The sequence below is a fragment of the Emydura macquarii genome, unplaced genomic scaffold (genome assembly GCF_026122565.2).
Source record: "Emydura macquarii macquarii isolate MOO-44397 ecotype Brisbane River unplaced genomic scaffold, CSIRO-AGI_Emac_v2 contig_2768, whole genome shotgun sequence".
NCBI lineage: Eukaryota > Metazoa > Chordata > Testudines > Chelidae > Emydura > Emydura macquarii.
In genome coordinates this window covers 48,565,640-48,589,285 of record NW_027132905.1, presented here as the reverse complement: position 1 = coordinate 48,589,285, position 23,646 = coordinate 48,565,640, and the positions used below count along the sequence as shown (strand labels likewise).

Here is a 23,646-nt window from a genome sequence, read left to right as displayed (position 1 = left end):
ATGAGCCTCTTCAATAGCAGGGCGCTATGCTAACACCATGGGCAGGACCACCCCAAAGAACACCTTGCAGCCTTAAAAGCCATGGTGTTTCCTTTCCTAGGGGGTCTCTCATTCCAGCCGTCCGCAGGGTGCATTGTAGAATCCAGGGCTGTACTTGACGCCTGGTGTGAAATGGCTTTGGAGCCCTTACCATATAGACGTGCTCTAGCGCCAACAGACGTTAGGGGCTCAGTGCAGAAACTAGTGGGGCAGGTCATTTGGCCTGCCTTAGGCAGGCGGTCCGATCAGGCGAGCGTAATGGCCCCTTCTGGCCTTACCAATAGTTGCCAGGTAAGAAACGTGGTCTTCATGGGGCTCTGTACTGCAGGGACGGAAATTGCACAGCTACTTATAATGGCAATCTGAGCAATGGGGGGTGAGGGGCGGGGGGGAGGGGGGGTCAGCCACCATTATTTTTGCAGCCTGTCTAGCCAGGGATTGGTGGCACTGCAGCTGGGATTGGTGGCAGGTACATATCACTGCCCCTGCTGGCTTAGGCGACCTGCTGAACATGGGACTTGCTGGCGGCTTTTGAGCATCAGGGCATCCTACAGATTCCACCAGCGCTGGCTGCATGGTATCAGGAGGGTGAGGGGACAATGGCAGGACCAGATAGTCAAAATAACCATCAACAGCACAAGAAAACCTAGCATGGTTCTAGCCAGCCTCACCCCCCCCCCCATTTGTCTCTGCTCAATGGCCCTGTCTTGGATCAATCCTGCAGAGCACTTTGTATCTCCACCTGCTCATGTATCTCCCTTTATCTCATGCTAATGGCCCTCGTTTCCCCTTGCTGTGGGCTCCCTACTCCCTTCTCTCCCCAGCTCTTTCCTTTGCTCAACCTCTCACCCTTCTATTTCCCTACCCCATTATTTCTCTGTGGTGGTGTTTTTTTTTCCCCTTCTGCTTTTATCCCACCTTTCTTTTCCATCTCTCTTTCCAAGGGAGTCAAGTACCAAATACTCCTTGCTTTTCAGCTGGAGCTGGGTGACTAATTTCCCTTAGGCCTCTCTGCAAAATCTCTGACTCAAACTTGAAGGTGAGAAGGGACCTGTTTGATTATCTTATCTGCAGGGAGGGGCAGCAGCAAGGGATTTTCATGGGCAACTTGCTCATTTCATTAAGTTTTAGAAAACATTTCTCAACACAGATGCTTGCACCATTTGCTTCACCCCATTCCCTCAGAGCTCGTTGCCAGGAAAATGATGGTTGCTGTGATTGAACTACCCAGGACAAATCCAGAGCCACATGGAGATTTTGCGTAATGGGGGCTGCAGGTATGAAAGGAGGGTTTGGGGTGATGAAAATTTCATCTAGGGCTCCCCCAGGTCAACCGCCTCCACCCTGAATCCATGAGTCACTAGTAGGAGGATGAGTGACTAAGTGTTAAGAATCCCTTTATTTGGGAACCTAAATCCAGAGTTTAAAAATGACCCAATGGAAAAGCTCTTCGTTGGCAAGAATCCCCCTTGGTCAGTTTCTAAGGGCAAGCACGGAATCGTAGCCATGAGAGAGAGACGTTTTCTACTATATCAGCACAGGAGATTTTCAATCAATCAGTGGTTCCCAAACCGCTCCGCAGAGAGCAGCTGGTGATATGGAAGAAGATATGGGAGAAGAGGTGTCCAGGGGTGTGAGACTTGGTTGATACTCTGAAAAATCTTGGGAATCATTAGTTTAGGCAGAACCAGGTAAAACCCTAGTGAACAAAATTGCCTATTGCAATTCTACACGCTAGGTGGCAGCGTGATTTAGTTCCCAATGAAACAGTCAGGCTATTTTTGCAGGGATTTATGTATTGCTAACACAGGGGCTGGCTGTAGGATATTGCATGTGCACCTTCTGTAATGTTTCCAGTGTCAGGGGTAGGGAGCAGACATGTGTTTTCGAGTGATGTTTATTGTCAGCAACAGGGGGAAAAGTAGGTTGGTCTTTGCCACCGCAGTGTTATGCTCAATTTCAAATAGAGCCCAGGGAGAGTGCCTGGCTTGGGGGCCACACAGTTGTTCACTTGCAACAAAGCTCTGTAATCCTATGAGCCAACTATTAACAGTGGCAACCCTATGCTGGGAGTGACACTGGAACCCTCATGACACTGAATGGGTCTAAACTTCTCGTAAGCGCAGCAGGGAAGCCACATAAGGCTGGATTCACAAGTGGGTCTTAGGTGCTTACCTGCCGCTTTAGACACCTAAATCCAACATGCAGGCTTCACTGCCATTCACAAAACCACTGCTCTGGAGACACCTGAGTTTCCACCGGTAAAATCCCCTAGACACCAACATTTCTGCCGCTGGGCATGCACACAGCCACTTAAGCTCGACGCCGAACTCAGGCCTACGTACCAGGGGATTCACAAACCAGGTGTGAAACTTACCTGCCTCGCTTGCACGGCCTGAGCTGGGAGGAGTGCTCAGAGGCCCCTAAAACACCTACCGGAGCGGGCCGTGCCCAGCACAAGGGGAAGGGGCGGCTTTGCACTTAAACAGCAGGGCTGGTGCGACGGGTTTAAACAAGCAACTGCTGCACAGAGGCAGAGTTTAAGCCGGAAGGGATCACCAGAGCATCTGCCTGCCGGTCTGTCACAGCCCACCACCACCAGCCAGCACTTGACTGCTAAACCCAACAACCGAAATAAGACCAAAAATATTACAGCCCGCCAGAGACTAGACAGACTTACTGCCACAGACAGAGAATAATAATAAAACAATAAATAAATCATCCCTCTGCATTTGAAAGTCACCAGGCATCAGCCGCACACCTGAATAAGAAATATAATATTTTATTTTAGTTAAAAAAAATAATCAGACCACTGAATGGAAGTAGCTTTTGGAGGAAAAAAAAAAAAAGCAACAAATTTTAAATTCATCTGTATAAACATTTGCGAAAGAAAAGCAGTAGAAGAATGGATGGAAGTAATATAATCTTTCCACAGATCACCATATGAAAAATAATAAAGCCTCTAAATCCACCAATGGGTTTCTTCTTCTTCACTCTTTTACCAAAATAAAGGGTTAGGCTAAAAGCAATCGAGCAATTCATTTTTTCATGATGAAGAGGAAAACTCTGAATTTTGCATAACAGCGGCATAGATTTTTAAAACGTCTTTTGCAGTAAACATCAACACTGAAATGTCAAGTCTTCTGTTATCACATTCCACTTTCTCATCCGAACGAAGACATGAAGGGTTCGTTAGGGATTTCCATGCTTACAGACAGACTTAAAATAATTCTATTGGTTTTCATTACAAACACCACTTTCTGCAATGGAGGTTTCTATGTATTCCAGTTGAACTCCTTATAAATACAGTTAGAGACATAGCTATGTTTATGTTTTTGTTACAAAACCGGAAAAAGACTGAACAAGGGTGATTAGGGTTTGTCCCTTTCTTTTATTATTATTAAAAGAATCACAGTGCATGCAAGAGACATATAAAAGCACTTTTCAGAGAGGTGTTTTTCCAGCCTGAATGTTTATTGGTTGTTAAAGAGCCGTAGCTGTATTCAGCAAGTTTCACCAGGATGCCTGTGGGTTTCCCCTCATTTTTTGCAGGTTACCAAAATGTTTGGGCCTGATACGGAGACATCCCCTGCCTTCGTTCTCCCACCATTGCTCTTTCTGATGTCACAGTTCAGCACAGGGAACAGTGTCCATGAACCAACTGATGTTACGAACACAGGACTGTCCAATGCTAGCTGCATCTTCCAGGACCAGGCTGCGTCCTTTTCCCTAACACCTCGATACACAGCGTTTATCAAGAGGGAACGCAGAGCTTCATAACACAGCACTCGGGTCTCAAGTCTGCAAGGTGCTGAGCGAATCCCACTGCCAACATAGGCAGCTCAGGGAACGGTGCAAATTGTAAGATTGAGCCCTTAGTGTGTATAAGCATGTAGGATCCGTCTGTGGTGCTTAGCACTTTAAATGAGGCAGGCCCTGATAAAAATCCATCTTCTTGTCCCACCCCCTGGAGAAGGGAGGTGGTCTTGCATGGGCAAAAAGACAGTTTAACGTAACTCACCCAAGGCCACACAGTGAATCAGTGCCAGAGGCAGGATGAAAATTCAGCGTTCCCACCTCCTCATCCCACGCTCAGTTGATTAGCCAATGCTGTCTTAATTTGGTATTTCCCACAGATTATTTTTGGAACGGTTTCAGCTACGGGCCTTTAAAGGGACTGATTTAAAGCATTAAGTGTAGCGTGTTTCCAGAAGACCATGCACACTAAAACAGCTGCAGAAGGCATTTCTGCACAAGCAGGAGATGCTAGTCCAGAGTCCGGCACATTCAGGGCCCGGGACACAACCACAGTGCTTCTCATACGGTTTGGTTTACAAAAGGGTTCACAGCTAGAGAACACACACGAGTTCAGAGCACCTGTCAAGTCTTTTGTTTTGTTTTTTTTAAAAGCAGAATTATGCCCCCCCTCCCCACCAATTTGCAGACACACATGACCACAGAACATCTAACAGACCCATGGGAATGTGGGGACCTGATTGCCAAGTCTTCACTTGCAATATTTATAGTGCAAGAAAACAGTATGATAAACAGAACCGGTAGCAGCCTGCGCCTGAAGGTGGCCCAACAACTCTGGATTCACAGACAAAAAAAAAACAACCAACGTTCTTTATAAATTGGTCCATTCAACCATCACCACTTACACAAATCATTCCGGACATTTCCCAGCCAGCAGTTTGCTCAGTGCCTCCTTCGCACGCGCTGCTGTGGAAGTCCTTTCCAGCGCTGCCCCCTGGATCACTGCTTGAAGTTGGACTGCAGTTCTTTAAAGGCGGCTTTCCTCTGTTTCATCTCCTCCGCCTGCTTTTTCTTCTCCTCCTGCTCGGCTTTGATCTCCTCTTCGAAGCGGCTGGTGTCGTTAATAGCTTGGACCTGGAAGTTCAAATCGCATTTGGCAAAGGAATCAGAAGAGCCAGCCCCGCGAGGCCTTTAGCAGCACGATTTCTCATGAAGAGCGTGAGCCAAAGCCCAGTGACGTCTAAGGCAGCCTTTCCCCTGACTTCCGGGGGTCCGGGATCAGGCCCGCACAGCGAGACTTCTAGCCAGCAGTTTGCACGCGACTCATCTACAAATCACAACCCGATCTCAGCACGTGCCGATCAGCAGCATGTGCTGAAACGAACCAGGACGAGCAGGATGCCACAGGCAGCAGCTTTGTAGGCTGCGAGCCATGCTCAACCCTCCGGTGCACACAGAAAACCCGCACAGCAGCGGGGTGGGTCTGGCTCCAGAGTGACTTCCTATAACTTAGTGCGAAGCAGACTGGTTAGATAGGACGTCTGAACAGCTGTGCACCAGGATCAGGACCATCTACCAGCCCTGGCACACAACTTACCTGCTCACCCATTAGCGTGTGATCATAGAACGAACCCTCATGTTCTACCCCCCTGACATCGTGTATCACTCCCACGCCCCACTACAGTTATTTCAAGTTTCATTTTTTCCTTACTTTGGCCTCGAAAAAGCTTTTGGCTCCTTTCACGCCCTCCGTGGAGACGTCGATCTCCGAGAGCCGCGCTAAGGCGTGCAGCCCGCTGTCTTCCTGCAATTCGCCGGCCGCAGCTTTGCGGAAAATCAGAAGAAACTGTCAGAGGGAAGAGACACAAACTCGGAGTAAGTTTAGCTTAGTTGGAGGGCTTAACGGACCTCTGAGAATTAAGACGTGCTCCCCTCTGTGTTATTTATTACTGACCAAGATCAGGGCCCCATCGTGCTAGGTGCTGTGCGCACGTTTAGGACAGTCTCTGCCTTGAAGAACTTACACCGTCTCCACAGCCAAAGAGGAGAAGGGGAAAGAGAGGCACCGAAAAGCTGAAGTGACTCTCCCAAGGTGTCACAAGCTGGCAGCGGCAGAGTTAGGAGAAGCCAGGTCTACCTCAGTCTTGGTCCAGCGTCTTGCCCACTGGACTTGGCCTGATACAAAATGTTCAGGATCAGCTGTATCAAGCACACCAGAGCAAGTAAGGAGATTGCAGTGTAACCAGGAAAGGCAGGAAGCAGACGGGTTAGACACTGAAAATTATGGCAGCTACTATCGGACCAAACAGCATGAATATTCATCTTGTCAGGGATACTGAGTTGCATCACGCTTCTACGGCACATCTGCTCATTAGTATTTTAAGGGCAAGTGCAGATAGAATTGCAAAGAGCAAGCAAGCATGAATGCCAGGCAGCCACGTGCCTTACAGACAAGGATGGCACAGGAGTTGCCTGGACCGTGCATAGGACAGGAAGATGTAACCCCGTTAGCAGCAAGGCAAAGTAATGCAATACCGTCTTGCTTCTCTGTTTGGAAGGGGGTCTCATTTGCTCTGCAGAGGCTCCTTTAAGAAGCTCCAAGAGCAGAGCGCTTTTGCACTGCTGCTGTTTAAGGAGGCAAGCATCCTGTCTCCCACAGGAAGCATGTTTCGAGCGATGCTATCCCGAGATAGCGCCTTCCATCCCAGGGCCTCCGTGCAGCTGCTGGAAATCTTCTGCAGAGAAGGAAGACTTTTAAATGCAAGGGGCTGTGTGGCCACGAGTGTCCTACAGCCGGGGTAATGCTCAGTGCTGAAGAGACCTAGAGATAATGCAGCAAACCGAAACACCTCAGACTTACCACTTATTCATGCAGAGTGCACAGTGCTTTACAGCCGGAAGAATATATTAATGCCTGTAGGAGCTTACAATCCAATAGACAACGCTATCCTACCAGGGGTGGGGCATCGACAGGGGGAGGCATTCTGGGGAGAGCAGTTTGAACTGTGTCTTAGATTATCGCAGACAAGCTCCAGAGCAGAGATTGGGGGCAGGACATTGGACAGGCATGTGGAGAAGGGGTCTGAAATGAGGATGGTAGTGCACAGGGGGAAGGGGCAGTTTCTGCCCAGGGCACAGCAGCTATAGACATTTATACAGGGTGTGTGTTGAATTTGCCTGGAAGAAACGGGCTGGTGGATCTGGAAACTGACTCATCCCAGCCCGACTCCAAGCTTACCCAGATCTAGCCCTCTCAAGCATTTCTAAGACACCCATCACCATGGTACTAAGTTCCTGTGGACACATAATGGCCAGGCTGGGTCAGACCAATATTTCATCTAGCCCAGTATCCTGTCTTCTGACAGTGGCCAATCCCAGGTGCTTCAGAGGGAATGGAAAGAACAGGTAATCATCAAGTGATCCATCCCGTCAGCCATTCCCAGCTTCCAGCAAACAGCAATCCCTCCTATCCTGGCTCATAGCCACTGATGGACCTGTCCCCCATGAACTTACCTAATTCTTTTTTGAACCCCGTTATAGTCTCGGCCTTCACAACATCAGAGGTGCTTTTAATCAGCTACGTTCTAGGGCAATTGCCGATCTTGCTGAATGCGCACAGCACAGATACTCAGTGGTGGAGGGCTATGAGCAACCTGCAGCATGATTAGCTATACACTGTAACTGACGGTACAAAGATCACTGTGGAGTGAGTGAAGGAGCAGTTGGCCTGCCCTGGCAGAGAGGAGAAACATCTCAGTATCAGCATCCCCGGAGAGGAGCAGGTGCTGTCAGTGGATTGGGCACGCAAACCAGGATGGATGTACTGTCCTGAACACTCACCCGGACGCTGCTCATTAGATAGGGCCTTACCTCCCGGAAGCTAAGCTTGCTGTCAAAGTCTTCATCTACTTCTTTGATCATGTTTTTCAGCCCAAGGTGCGTTTGCGGTGCTCCTAGTTTTTCCATCATTAGCTTCAATTCCATCAGGTCAATGAAGCCATCCCTCCCTGCGTCATACCTAAAAGACAGAAACAATCAATACAGAGGCCTGCTTCCCGGCAGAAGTAGCTATTTCAAATCCTATGTATTTTCCTCGATGTTATCAGCACTCTTCTGAAAGACCCTGTCTTCTCTCTCCCCATCAGCGCTGCCTTTGCAAGTCCAGCTGGACCCTCTCTCTAGACCATGGATTCATCAAATGCCATGGAATCAATGGACCTCAGCGTCAAATGGCCAGGTCTTTCCAAGTTGAGCTAAATGTTAGCTTAGCTAAAGTCTTCGCCGTGAGTCCTTAGCAAGCTGACATCCTCCGTGGGCAGCAGCCACAAGAGGGAGATATGATCACACGATGGGTGAAATTTACACCCCCCCTTCCCTTACAGGGCCACGCAGCAAAGTGTCAGGATGTAGAACGTACCCAGAGCGAAATCCACCTCTGTACAGGAGACCTGCACAAGTGATGCGCAGAGATAGTACTGACCCTCTGTATTATACAGGCACCCCCGATGCCTCACTGCAGCTCCTCTGGAATGGCCAGTTACCAATCAAAAAAGAAATGCAACTCCACAAAGCTTCATTTCAGCTGGCAGAGAGTGAATTGAAGGACTCTGCCTTGAGCCCCTCGCAGGGGATTGAATTACACGCCAAGTGAATGCAGTCGCCTGAAGATTGTCCTCATTCTCGCTTTCAACTCCCTCTCCAGCAACACAACACACACACTGTAAAAGCGGCTACAGTTATTGACATTCAGATCCAGCTTAGGCAGCGTCTCTACTGCCAAATGGTCCAATTTCCCCACTGTACAACAGCCGACCAGCGGAATACTATGACAGGAAGTTCGCAGTCCATGATGAGTGCTTAAAATAACAGCTCTCCCTTTGTCTCTAATGGACTAGCTCCATGCAGTACACAGGCTGTCACCGAGTAAGAGTTACAGTATCGCTCACCTCCTTTACTGTACTTAGTGGGCGAGTTTGTTTGCATCCCAGCCTCCGATCCAGGCAATAGCTGGAGCTTATCACAAATGTCCACAAATAACGCTGTGCTAAGGACAAAGACCAGCCCGTGTGGGCGTAGAAAGAGTCCGGGGACATGCTAACCTGCATGGGGCAAGGCGGGACGCAAGCACACTGGTGGCATTTGGACACGCAATACTGATTTTACAGAGCGTCAGGTCTTTCAAACAGACGAGGACAAAGCAAATGAACGAGGAAGTTACAAGGGTATTGGGGTTTTTTTTTTGCTCCATTAAAATATTTCTTCTACTTCCTGTTCAAAACATTGCACAGTGTGCGTAAAGAAAACCAGAACTCACTACAGGAGGCAGTCTGATTAGACTCGGGGCAGCCCTGGAAAGTGAACGGAAGTTAGGGTAACGTTCCATCACCTCCTTCAGCAGAGATTCCAAGGCCTGACAGGACCACTGTGATCACCTAGTCTGACCTCCCGTATAACACAGGCCATAGAATGTCCTCAAAATAATTCCTAGAGCAGAGCTTTTAGAAAACATCTAATCTGGATATGAAAGTGGCCAGTGATGGAGAATCCACCACCTTTCTTGGTGAATGGTTCTCACGTTTGGTTACTCGTCCCATTAAAAATGTACGTCTTAACTCCAGCCTGAATATGTCTAGCTTCAACTTCCAGCCACTGGATTGTGCTAGAATTGAGAGCCCATTATTCAGTATTTGTTCCCCATGTTGCAATTTATCGACTGGGATCAAGTCACCCCTTAACCTTCTCTTCGTTAAGCTGAACAGATGTAGCTCAATAGATGGAACAGCAACCCTTTCGCAGTCTCAGTACCATCTGTATCAAGCAGTAACTCTGACGTTGCTCGGGGGAAGAGAGGCATGGCACGTGCCTCCACGCCTGGCAGCTGAGCTGTGAATATCAGACTGGCAGAGCCCATCTGTAAGAGGTAGTCTGGCTGATCTCCAGCTGGTGGCATCCACCGGTTATATACATCTTTATGGAGCGTGGCTGTTCCGCTCCCGGTTGAGTACTCTCAGGAGCAGGAATTTTGCTTCCCACTCTGAAGAGGAGACAGCAGAGTCAGGTATGAAATTAGCTTCAGGAACAGGAGGCGGCAGAGGGGGAAGCAATGAAGAGTCTACACATTCTAGGAAATCCTCTCCACCCCCTCTTCATGCAGATGATCTTCCTGTTGAGCGGTATAAAACCTCCCTGATGTGTTAAAGAAATGGCTTGAGGAAGCCACACCCCTCCCTAGAGGCTGATAATACTGTGAGGTTTTAGATGAAGATCTGGTTCCTCTAAAGTCTCCCAGTGAACGAATCAACATGTATTTAAAAATAGTAGCCAGAATGCAGTTAGCCAGGACGTGGCTTGAAGCATCTAGTATTGAAACTCACCACGAGGCATGTACCAATGGACCTCAAAACAGCCTCAGCCTCCTCTCTTAGTTCCGTCTGTGGTTAGGCATTCTCAGAAACTGAGGAGTGAGTAAAGAGACCCACGCTGTGACACTTTCTTAAGAGAGCCAACAAGCACTTTACTGCCAGTGGTCACGGGAGCTCAGCAATTTGAGGAATAATCACTTGTTTGGTTCACTTGCAGGCCCCCTTCACGCTGTAAGACCTCTGTGGCTGCAGAGTTCTTGGTACCAGTATTGCTTGCGGTCCAAGGGCAGAAACCCTGCATCCAGGAGTCCCCACAAGGACGTCAATATCCCATTACAATAAAAGTCAAAGTTCATCTTGAACACGCCCCAAGAGTCCCATCGCAGAACATGTTGGTGCTGAACGTTTACAACACAGCATTAAGATGAGACAGGCCGTGGTTTGGTGGCTTACTCAGGAGGGCTTTGGGTGTGTTTCAGAAACCACCAGAGGCAGGCATGAGACCACTAAAGACACCCGAGAGTGTCTTCTTATAGCATCTAGTTTTACTTTCGACTTAAATGAGATGACTTGCAATGGCATCCCGGCCCTCCAGGACACATCCAAGAGCTGCATTAGCTCTCCGCTCTGGTGACTTAGGTTGCATCTGCGCTACGCATTAACAACTCCGCTAAAAGGCTCCCTGAGGGGGAGTGGATGCTCTTAGAATGATACTTTGAGCTCGTTCTGAAAGAAATACTCCAGATGCTTTTCTCCCCAGCGAAGTGTGCACCACTTACATAAGCTAAAGAATTTGTTGAACTACAAGAAGAGCTTTTCCTGGTAAATCTTGACACAGCTACCAAGCATGGAAGATGGGTTTGAGACTTCTGTCTTGATAATCCCCCATCAACCAAAACCACACTACTTTTCAAGGCGTATATCAGTTGTAAACATTCTTTGAGCTGAGTGGATTTAATTTGCTTCATCAGTACCCGAAGACATCCTACAATTCTCTGCGTAGGTCCTACATTGTAAAACGTGCGCATGTGCTGTAGGGGGTTCAGTGCTTGCATGGCTTGGCATATATGTAGGAGAGCTAAGGTAAAGTGACAACTCTTGACCCATTCAATAATTCAGAGGCAGATTAAATTTAGGACTGGTGTGTGCAACAAGACAGCGTCTGCATTAATGTAGCTGCATATACCTATTAAGGAAGGAGGAACACACATCCATGTCAGTTGTTGCATCATTATAAACTCTGAAAGGAAGTTTAAAATCTAAGTAAGACATTTGATCTACCTTTACTGTTTGGGACTGAAGACTTAAACCTGGATGAACCTCACAGACTACAATCTAGGCAGACCACTGGCAATATAATTATTACATAAATGCACTAGGCACCAGAACTGAACACAGATTGATGTCTCTGCCAATGGTAATGGAGTGGAATAAATGACCTAAACCTTCTGATTTACCTTCTTCTTTCTGCTGCAATGTCAAGACACTGGAATGTGGTGCCAGGGTAAAGGGCTCCCGCTAATACATGCGTCTATACCTTAGCGTATGTCTGTGCTCTAAGGCACAGAGTAGCTCTGTATGGGTAATCTGGCAGACTATCTAGTAAAGCGGATTCAAGTTATATACATACTTGTCAATTGTTTACACAAGGCACAGCTAGTGAGTTCAAAGACTCTGATGTGTTCTGCCCCTAGAAGACACCTGCTGAAGTTAACTGACTTCCCTAAAGAGGTACACACCCCAGGCACAATTCACTCCACACCTGGTGTCGGATTTGCTCCCAGTAACAATCTCCTTGAGCTGAACTGTTCAGAAGGACGATTTATAGGTTTGATTTGGATGCAAAACAGGACGATGATCGCTGCACCGAGCACAGGTTTCCCAGCACTGCTTGACAGTTCCCCGTCAGCCGTTCTCTTAGTTACTTAGTATTTCTCATCTTCAAAGCACTTTGCAGACATCCTCCCAACACCCCTGATAGGACAGGCAGATATTCTTACAGGTTTATAGATAAGAAGCCAGTGGTCAGAAAGTGGAGATCAGAACTCAGGAATTCCTGGCTAACCAGTCCTGCTTGCTTCAAAATGGCACAAAGTGGTAGGTTTCTAGAACTAGCAGGTCAAAGTATTATCTACAGAAATGAAGCCGGAAAACAAATCAGATGGTGCAGGTGGGGAAAGAGTTTAATCTTTCCATTTGCCAGGGTTGGAAACAAGCGTTGCACAGCACTGGAAAGAGGGAGATCCCTGCTTCCCAGGGATACACAACAGTCTCCATTAGATGTGGTGTGTCGGGAAGCATCTCAAACCAATGCATGGTCCCTCAGACTAGCGGAGCCTTTTTGGCACGGGCCCAGGGATTAATAGAGCAAAGGCCTTGGATCAGGGCCATTCCCGGTCCTGAAAGTGAGATCGGAAAATGCTACAGGCAATTCTCATCATTGTTCTTAGGAATTTAGGACTGGGTAGTCTCAGCTGCGCCTGGTGCGATCCTCTGTATGCAGAAACCTGCTTCTGAGCCCAGGCTGCCAGCAGGGAGCCGTTAGCGACACGGGACGCCCAGGCTGCTAGCCAAAGTTGAGCAAGCTACCTTGCAACTCAAACTAAGGCTTAGTCATTTACACCTTTATCGGGAGCTAGTACTATGAGCAAGTGACAGCGGGCCAACATTCCAGACGGCCTCCTGCTACGTATCTTGCTGGCAGAACATTCAACCAGCCCCAGCTGCCTGGGGACAACGTTTAAGCCGCTGAGCAGAAAAGAGGCACGCGTGGGGCTGTCCCGACAGCAGTGTCTTCATTTTACTCCTTATGGACAACTTAGCGTGATTCAAGACGTCACCACTCGTGCACAGAACGCTCTCTCCCCTGCACAGGGAGGCCCGAAGATCCCAGTCGCGTGTCTCCAGCCTCTCTGGCTGCCCTGGAGTGAAAGCAGACCCGTGCGTCACAGACCTGGGGATAGATCTCCAGTTGCGCTTTTTCCAGCAGCTGCAGCGGAGCATCGGGCTTCTCCTCTGCAAGGAACTGCACAGAACGACTTGATTCCTCTGTTCAGAATTCCTTTACGCAGGCCCCTAGAGAATTAGGAACTAGAGAATGGCTGGGATCTTTGAGATGGTGCAGTAACCCGTGTGTTGGAGAGGGTGGACACAGCGAAGAGATCCCCAGACAGAAGGTGTCTATCTCTAGGCATTGCTCCTCCAAGAACTCGAGCCAAGCCATGCCATGCCAGACCAGGCCAGACCCTGGCTTTACTGGGAGGAGTCAGCCTCAGCCTCCCCTCCCTGCCAAACCAGGGTAATTAGGATCAGTTGGAGGGGAGTGCCCTAGGGCACCAAGGGGAAGCTTGCCTCAGCAACTGTTTGCTGGGGCCCCCTCAGCTGCTGACTCTGATCCTAGAGTTAAGAACCCAGCAGGGAAATTGGCCAGCCAGAGTCCCCATGACCCTCATAGCTCCGTGGCAATGGGACTCCTCCATGCTGTTCAGCTGCAGGAGGCCCGGCACTTCACCATCTTCAGCAAGGCACGGGAGACCCGGAAATCGTGCCTATGCCCACCTGATCATTTCCTTTCTTCCAGCAGGGAAGTCCACAGACAGTCCCACATTGTTAATCACTGCAAGCAAGACTCTCTTCCCTGGGAGGCAGAGGGGTAGGGCGAAGTTTTGTTTAGGCTCTGCAGCAATCAGTCACTGTAATCCTAGCTAGGCAGTGAGACTCTTCACACTCCAGCGTCTATAACTGGGCCTGCAACTCCGGGTGCAATTTGCTTTGGTAGCTGCAATGGTTCTCCAACCTCTGCCTCCATATGCTCTGTGGACCTTCCTACAATATCAGAAGAAAGGATGTTCTCATGGAGGCATGGATACGTTGGGTTGAACATGTAGCTGATGAGAAAGCCAGCTTGCAGGGGGTCAGGGGGAAGGGGAGAAACCAAAACAAACAAAAAAAACCCCCAGTTTCTCTCTAGACTGGGTTCTCTCCAAACCGCAACAAACGCAGCTCCAGTTCAGCTGCTGCTACACTGGCTACCTTGAAGGTCCCACTCTGAATTATACACATTCCCCTATTTTTCCCTTCCTTAAATTATTCTACGGCTCCATTTTAACTTCAGCGTGTTAGCCTGGGTGATAGAGCAACTTTAGCTAGCATGACTCACTCCTTGCATGCCAGGGCTGGTACCAGCTCTCTTGCAAAAAATCCTGCCCCCCTGGATGTAACTCAGTACCTCCTCTTCCCCAACTCAGTGGGGTCAATTCAGTGCACCATTTCAACAAAGCCTGTCTGGATAATATTAAATACACCCTGTGGATGAATTACTGCAGTGTTGCAAATTCCCACTGCTTCCTAACTTGGGAAGGGGGATTACCTCTCCTGGAGACAGGCTTTAATTGTGCTCCTAATCTCTGGCTAAGTGGTAAATGACCCCGTTTTTAGCAACCTCAAAAGAAATAGTGTAAGACCATTTTTGCGTCAGAATTTTTTGCTAGTGAACTCTTCTGCTTGTGTTACTTAGTCTTCTCCAGTTCTTCGCCTCATTGAACAGGACTGTCCCAGGGACCCTTCATAATTTAAAAACAACCACCTTTACCAGTTTGGCACCAACAGATCTAATAAAGATTTGGCCAAGCAGAGAGGACAAGGACAAACTATGTTAAAACCAAGCCCCTAGCTAGAGACAGCATGTCTTTGTCATTATTTAACCTCATCCACACCAGCATATCTGTTGGCGCCAGTCAAGCATGATTTTGACCAGTCTGATGTAAAGCCTGTGTAGATGGAATCTGGCAGATTCCAAAATTACAGACTTTTGGAAGTAACACAGCAGCGATCAGAGGTTCTGGATAGGAGTGGATGGAGAGTTTCTCTCACTCAATCTGCCAACTCCTTTCAGGAAGAGAGCACGGAACAGAATTCAACAACATCTGAAGGCATTTTATCTGACATTAAATATTATATTGTAGGCAAACAAGTACTGATTAGATATCTACCACAACTGTTTCAGGGAAGACAGATGACTAAATGTGTGATTGACCTCTACTATAGAAACAGATGACTGTATTTCCTGTGTCTTTCTAAGCCTCTCTGGTTCTATGGTCTCCTTACAGACTTAATTGCTGTAGCAGAGAGAAACACCGCCCAAAAGACTGCAAAAAGCAGCTAGATCATTTCATATTAAGATTAAAGGTATCTGAAATTTACAGAACTAAATTTAAGTATGTTGATAGCAACTTGGCTTTTTGAGCAGCAGCTAATAAATGCAGAACCAAAAAAACAAAAAAAACAAAAAACCCAACTCAAAAGAAAGCCAGTGGGGTAGAAGAGGAACAGCCTGCAAGCACAAACCCAGGAGAAAAGCAGAACTAGAAAAAACAGCATTGAAGGAAGAGAAGTAAAAATTCTAAAGCAGGAACAAGCTAGCACAGGTTTAGAGGTGGGCTGACTTTACTCTTTACTTAGGTGGTTCTGATGTCTTGTAAGGAGAAATAATTTAAGGCTAACTTTATTTTTCTTTAAAAGTTAGGGGAAAAGCAGAACTTAATAGAGGGATATTCATGGGCAGAGCATTACTTCTGCATCCTTTTCATTTTACAAGGTGTTGTACTTGTTGCTTTCCCCTCTGGACATCTATAGAAATGCCCTAAACTGATTTAGGAAGTGAGGGGCTGGAACCAGTGTCCCTTAGGTTTGGTGAAAACATTACACACACACACAGTTATGCCATCCACACTGAGATTTCAAATGCATTATCTCTACTGGGCTTGGCAGTCTCTGCTACTCCTACAGGTCAGCACAGCTACTGGACAAGAGATTGAAATCTCATTTGGTTCTGAGCAAGTGGCAATTTGCTGAGTTAAATGTTAAATTCCAGAGGAAACAGATTAACAAACCCCAAACAAACATTCCAAAACAATGCAGTAGAACTGTGCCAATGCAGAGTACCGGGAAGTGAAATTAACTAGAAACTTCCTGTAATCAAAAGCAGAACTAGTCTATTTGTAATGTCCAAGCAGAGAAATATAAACTAAACGTACGTAGCAAAAAGTAATTTATTAAACCAAAGTGTATCTAAGTAGAATTTTAGATTTTGTAACAGATGAGGAAATGTGTTTTTTCCAATAGCACCTCCCTTACTTCCATCACTTCATTTATTTTAAACCACAGTGTCAGAGTTTAAGGCCAGAAGGGACCATTAGTTCATCTAGTCTGACCTTCTGTACATCACAGGCCATTAAAATTCACCCACTTATCCTTGTGTGGAGCTCAATTAAGAGCTTATGAACCAATGGCCTGAACATCCTTCTTTTTTTTTAGTGTAGCCTCTCTTATTAACACACACTCTAAATATTTGTTACTAGACTGATTTAGCTAAACATTGTTTAAATAAATGGCTAACAACATATATCATGTTTCAGCTGGACGCTAGTTTAAAATAGCTGAGCAGGAAAGATCAGGATTTAAAGAGAAATAAATGACAATAAATATTGATGGTAGCAACATACCCAGAGGGGCATCCTTAGCACCTCTTTCAGCCCTGTGCGTACCCCTGTTGAAGCAAATAGTAAAACTCCCATCACTGGTGCAGGATTAGGCCCTCATAGCATTACACAGCTGACCAGGCGCCCTATGGGATTTTTCCACTTTGCTTTGAAGCATTTGGTGCTGGCCACATAGTCCATTAATGTGAGCTGTATTCCTGGAATATGAAGTGTTACACTGAGATGGTAACGTTTGAACATCAAGCTATGTAGAAGCCGATTTTTATAGAGGAGATCCAGACTATTTCACTTATTAATGTTGCAGCTTGTAACTTAACCTGCAGCCTGCAGAATTCTTCTGTTTCCAGAAGATCAAAAGTTACTTTTCTTTTCAGTTTCCACAAGAAATTTCTCCAGTTCTAAGGTTTATTCTCTGACAGTTTGCCACTAGCGATAACTTATTTGAAGCAAGCTAGTACAGTAATTGTCAGAGCGTGAGCCTCAGGGGGGACTGAATGGAGACCAACCAACAAAAAAGAGGAATACAGCAGAAATTAATACAGCAGGAAGCGTTGCTCTGATGTCTGAAATGTATTGCCCTGTCAGGTTTTTCTAAAAATTGGCTTTATAATCCAACCTACGAAGAGCAATGGCTACAAAGCCCAACACGCACTGCCTGGTTTGTTGGGAAGAGAGGGAAGGACTTTTTTTTTTTTTTTTTTAAATCCAAAATGAGAGCAAGTCATCTCAAATTGTGGAAGCGGAACTTGTAACACACACACAGAGACCAAAAAAAAAAGGGAACAAGATTTCCTAAGCTTTAACTATTACAAAACCAGCAGAAGGTAACTGGGCTTGCAGCAGAAATGCAAATCACTCTCACCACTAGTCCTTCTGGGGCAGACTCAACTTCTTCTGCAGCTGGCTGGCGGCTTCCCCCTAGACTTTGGCCAGCCTCACTTGAAAGGAGAGGGGAGAGGAGTGTGTACAGATGTCTTCCCCCTCTGTTATCAGACAGGCAGGCTGCACACACCCTGCTTGACATCAGAAGCCCGGCCTCTCTAATCCAGCTCGGGCTGGTAGACCTTTTTTATTTGCGGGGGGAGGGGGATTCCTCAGGGATGCTCCGCCAGGAGAAGGGGGCTGGATTCCCACAGCCAGAGGCGGAACAGCAGGAGCACGATAGACCAGGGGAACGGGTATCTGGGGGGGGAATCCCCATCATCTCCCCCCAGCCGACACCCCAGTGTCTGCACGTGGCTCCATGTCCTTCCGTGCACCGGGGGGGGGGCTCCCCTTCTCCCCCCCCCGGGACCGGCGCGGGGTCCCCCCTCTCCCTGCGGCTGCGGGGGGGTCACTGTCCCCCGGCCGGCCCCCAGCACCGACGGCCGGGGGGGGAGCGACTGGTGCCCGCCCCGCTCCCTGCGCCCCGCTCCCGCCGCGCCGCGCAGCGCCGTGCACTCACTGGCGGAAGAGCCGCTCCATGTCGCGGATCTGGCGGCGGGAGAACTCGCGGAACTCGGCGTAGGGGCTGAAGACTTTGCGGCCGCCGCCCGGCGACAGCTCCCCGCCGCCCGCGTTCAGCTCCGTGCGCCGCTGCAGCTTGGCGCTCAGCTCCCCGTCCGCGCCGCCGCCGCCGCCCGGGGGCTCCGGGACCTCGGCCTCCGGCTCGCCGGCCTCCCCGTTCTGCCCCTCGGGCCCGCCGCCGCCGCCGCCCTCCTCCTCGATCTGCAGCCGGCGGCTCAGCTTGTTGGCCAGCTCGTCGGTGGCCATGCTCCCGGCGGATGAGCGCGGCGCGGCGCGGCCGAGGCTCTGCTGCGGCAGGGGCGGCGGGGAACTGGGCTCGGCCCAGCTGATTAGCCGGCCCCGCCCACCCGCACTGACTGACGGCGGGTCAGGCTGCGGCGCAGACAGACAGACCGACAGGCGGGCGGGCCAGGCTAGCCGGCGGGACACGGGCTGGGGCACGGCCCAGACAGACGGGTCAGGCTGGTGCAATGCAGGACAGACAGACAGACAGGTCAGGCTGGTGCAATGCAGGACAGACAGACAGGAGGGTCAGGCTGAACGGGACACAGCCTGGGGCACAGGACAGACAGACAGGTCAGGTCGGTGCAGGACAGACAGACAGATGGGGCAGGCTGGGCAGGACATGGGCTGAGGCACAGGACAGATGGACTCGGTGCACAGTGCAGGACAGACAGAGTCGGGGCACAAGACAGACAAGTGAGATCAGGGCACAGGGCAGGACAGACAGACAGGAGGGTCAGGCTAGACAGGACACGGGCTGGGGCACAGGACAGACAGACAAGTCAGGTCGATGCAGGACAGACGGGTCAGGCTGGAGCACAGTGCAGGCCAGACAGGAGGGCCAGGGGAACAGGACAGACAGGTGAGGTCAGTGCACAGTGCAAGACGGATGGTCAGGCTGGACAGGACATGGCCTGGGGCACAAGACAGACGGACAGGTCAGGTCGGGACACAGTGCTGGACAGACAGACAAGCGGGTCAGGCAGGCAGCAGCAGCCTGAGGTTGCTCCTCACTCCGGGACAGGCAGGCTCAGGCTGGTGGTGCCCGGCCGCACAGGCCAGTCCCGGGGCTCTGCAGGACACACACAAACAAGGAAGGCTAATAGGCTGCTCCTCTTCCACACATGCCCCCAGTCCAAGAGCCACCTTTTAAAGAGAGGGAGTTTCCTTCTGGAGCAAACCGTAGCAATCAGAGCAATTCTCCCAGGGCCCCTCCGATGCCCTGCACCCTCAGCTGCATCATTTCCTAGGGGAAGCACTCCCTGGTGTGCTAGTCGTCTATGCTCTCACGCTCTAGAGCAGGGGTTCTTAAACTGGACCACTTTTTAATGAGATACTGGCCAGTGCATCCCTCCTTTCCCATTGGTGTTGGTGTGATCACTTTTCCTCCGAGGGCATGCTGGCAGCTACTGCAATGGTGACATGCCACAGTAACGTTACGGAAGTATTTAATGCATTTTTAGTTTCTTTTATTGCAATTTAGCAGATGGAAACAAGCAGACGCAGCACCACCAGCCTGGCCAGCTTGCTGCAGCCCATTGAGGGGCTGACCAATAACTGCTGCTGGGAACCACTGGTCTAATGGTCAGCTGGTTACATTTCTACCTCTGCCACAAAATTCCTCTGGGACCTTGGGAAAGTCACTTAAGGCCTTTTTTTTAAAAGGTATTTTAGGTTCCTAACTGCCATTGATTACCTTTGTGAATGTGGCCCTTAACGTCTCTGTGCCTGGCCTTTGCATGTTAAACAGGGACAGTATCTGGGTTGTTCATATGTGTGTGTGTGTGAGAGAGAGAGAGAGAGAGAGAAGCTTAATTTGTGCTTTGAGATCCTTGAATAGAAGACACCATAGATTTGCAAGCTAACTATTCCCTGGCTGTGTGTGACCATATTGTGTGTAATAATGGAGATGAGACTGTTGTAGGCCAGGTGGACGAGCTGGTGTGTGTAGAGATGTCAAACTACTATCTGCCAGCATTTGAAAGAGATGAATAGCTTGGGGTTTCTTTAATACCAAGCACTGCTATGATAGCTGAACATCTTACAATTACAGACAACCGAGGTGACATCAGAGCATGCTAGGTAGGTAGACCTTAAAGGGAATTGTACAACACAGCAGCTTTTCTAAGCGCTAAGCCTTAATATTGCTGCATTTTAGTATTCAGATCCCATATCAATTTACTTTACATATTAAATGTTCACTAATCAACACCATTAAAGGAAACCTCTAGTGGGAATGTCCCTTTCGCTGTCATTACTATGAATTAGACTAGGAGATGACAGGGATTTTACAAGACAAATACAACCCCTAATTGGGGCTGTCCCTCCCACAGAGTGAGCTGACAGTGAGTTACACCTCTCATCTGTATTATCTTTGGTGCTCAGATTCTGATCATCTTTCTTCCACCCCCCGGCCAAACTTTTCCTTCTGCTGGAATCCCTTGCAGTGAAGTCATAATCCCATGTTTGTGACACTGCACATCATGAAGGGCCAGCCCGGCCTCCCACCACAGGCTGGCACCTGGGGGGCTGCCCCCCCATCTGTGTGCCACTGGGTGTACTAACAGAAGTGTCATATTTAAGACGCAGGAGGTAATTGTCCCAGGGCACTTGGCACTGGTGTGGCCTTAGCTACAGTATTATGTCCAGTTCTGTGCACCACACTTTAGGAAAGATGCGGATAAATTGGACAGTGTCCAGAGGAGGGCAACAAAAATGATAAAATGAGCAACCTGTGAGGAAAGATTAAAAACTGGGTATGTTTAGTCTTGAGAAAAGAAGAGTGCAATAGGACCTGATAACAGTCTTTAAATATGTTAGGGGCTGTTATGATGAGGATGGTGATCAGATGGTGATCATGTTCACTGAAGGTGGAACAAGAAGTAATGGGCTCAATCTGCAGCCAGGGAGATTTAGGGAAAACTTTCTAACTCGAAGGGTAGTTAAGCGTTGGAATAGGCTTTCAAGGGGGGTTGTGGAATCCCCATCAATGAAGATTTTTAAGAACAGGTTGGAGAAACGTCTCTCAGGGCTGTTCTATGTTTATTTGGTCCTGCCTCAGCACTTATTTATCGAGGTCTCTTCCAGCCCCACATTTCTATGAGTTGTAATTTTGGAGTATTCACTGAAAAAGAAAGACCCCAACCAGCCTAGCCCCTAGGCAAATGCACAGAAAGAGACAGCAGCTGATCCAAAGAGCCTGCAAGCTGAATAGCAGGACAAAAGATGGAGGAAATGGCTGAGATGATATCTCAGCAAAAGTGGGGTATGTATGTGTGGTCTCCAGAGTCTTCACTTCTATTCAACCTGAATTACACTTTTAAAAAGCTACCACCAACAGGCTTACTCTCACAAATGATATGACCTAGAGGAGGCCGTTATGCTCAAGAAGTCTTATGTATTCAGGGATACATTTTCAAAGGCAGGGTGTAACATATACCCACAATTTAATTGCTGGTGCAAAGCAGACTACTTGAGCAGCTGCAATCAGGTAGCTAGAGCTCAGACTTGTGCCTGCAAAAAGGGCCACAAAGCAGCTGAATGTATAACCCTTAATGATTGCTTTGAGTGTTCAACAAGATAAAGACTCTGCTTTTGTTTGCTTTAAATTATTCTTCTTTGGTGCAGGTCTTAAGTTTTCTGGCAACAGAAATAGTTTCGATAAAGGTGATTTATGCTTGTCGCTGGCTATTTTGAGAATATCAAGCTTTAGGATGATAGCTGGCTGAAACAGATATTTTTGAATGCCAGTCTCTTGTCAAAACCTCCTGGTTTCAGCATGACTGAATGAGTGGGAGAGAACTGAAAGCAGCAGTTAAAAGCATGGTTGTGTTGTGTCCTTTTCCATGGCCTGGGCTGGCAGTAAGGAAAAAAACAAACAAAAAAACCCCCTCAGGCTATACTGCACGAAAATGATATTTAATTAAAGTCACAGTTCTCTGTACTAGAGATGCAATTACTAAAGAACATTTATAATGGAATTAGTAGGGCAATTTTTCAGAAGCTGTTCCATGAAGTACACAGCAATGGTGAAGAAATAAGCAGAGCAAATAAATATGTCTAATCTATAAAGGAGAACTTGTTCCATAGATTCCAAAGCCAGAAGGAACCATTGGGGTCATCTAGTCTGACCTCCTGTGTAACACACTCCAGAGAAATTCCCCAAAATAATTCCTAGAGCAGATCTTTTAGAAAAACATCCAATTTTGATTTAAATATTGTCAGTGATGGAGAATGCACCAGAACCCTTGATAAATTGTTTTACTGATTAATTACCCTCACTGTCAAAAATGTATACCTTACTTCTAGTCTGAATTTGTCTAGCTTCAACTTCCAACCACTGGATTGTATTATACCTTGCTCTACTAGAACTGAAGATCCCATTATTAAATATTTGTTCCCCATGTAGATACTTATAAACTGTAATCAAGTCACACCTTAACCTTCTCTTTGTTAAGCTAAATAGATTAAGCTCTTTGATTCTCACTATAAGGCATGTTTTCTAATCCTTTAATCATTCTCATGGCTCTTTTTTGAACCCTCCTCAATGTATCAACTTCCTTCTTGAATTATGGGCACCAAAATTGGATACAGCATTCCAGCAGTGTTGCATTAGTGCCAAATACAGAGATAAAATAATGACTCAATGGGTGTGAATCGCAAAGATGTAGTTCTTTCCATGCATGACGTGCTGGAAAAGGTTATTGGTGCACACTGGCTCTGTACACTGGATCTTGAGAATAGGTAACCTATTTAAAATAAGCATTTTAAAAATAATTGTCCTGATTTTTAAAGGTGATGAGCGCACGTTCCCACTAACTTCTACAGAAAGTGGTGGTTGCTCAGTATCTCTGAAAATCAAATCTGCTTTATTTATATATTTTTAACAATTTCATAAGAGTAGTAACATGGCATGGCTTGTACTAGTTTCCTCAACTTCTCAGATTGTTGGAAGTTACTAGACTTTTGGCATCACATGCTGAGCATGAAGAGCAAAATTAGTGATTGTTGGTGTCATCAGAACTCTGCAGGAATGGTATAACCTTAACAGTTTCCATGTGTTGCAAAATACCCTGAAACATCTAGAAAACACATTTGAGCAAAGGTCTGATTATCAGTGATGACCTGTTGTTTAGATACAACATTGACTGACATATGGAAATTAGACAAATAGACCAAAAAAAGCTGTTAAAGGTCGTATTTGCTAGAGAACAGTTTAATCAGACTATTAAGGGACAAACTGTAGCTGTCTGAAATTGACCATAAACCATTAATTATTCTTTATGAAGTTACAGAGTGACTGCTCTCTGCAGATTAAAAGATCATTATCTGAGCTGACCTGAAGTTATCCCACTTATAGCAAAGTTACATCTACAACTGATGCACTGTGAAGAATAGTGAATAAGAATATGAAAGAAAAAACATAGGAAATAATGTAGTGCATCATGCTAGTTTGGTAATGATTACCTTACTAGCAGCTG

General features: G+C 47.5%; 1 protein-coding gene across 1 annotated transcript; it reads right to left on the bottom strand.

Annotated features, from left to right (window-relative positions):
* Positions 1-2,805: 2,805 nt before the first annotated feature.
* On the bottom strand, positions 2,806-18,456 carry EFHD2 (EF-hand domain family member D2). The gene is made up of 4 exons (XM_067567486.1): positions 18,102-18,456; positions 7,666-7,813; positions 5,507-5,641; positions 2,806-4,929 (listed from the first exon to the last, which is right to left on the bottom strand). Exons 1-4 carry the CDS (start codon positions 18,407-18,409, stop codon positions 4,795-4,797), a joined length of 726 nt encoding a protein of 241 aa, XP_067423587.1. The 5' UTR covers positions 18,410-18,456; the 3' UTR covers positions 2,806-4,794.
* Positions 18,457-23,646: the final 5,190 nt, after the last annotated feature.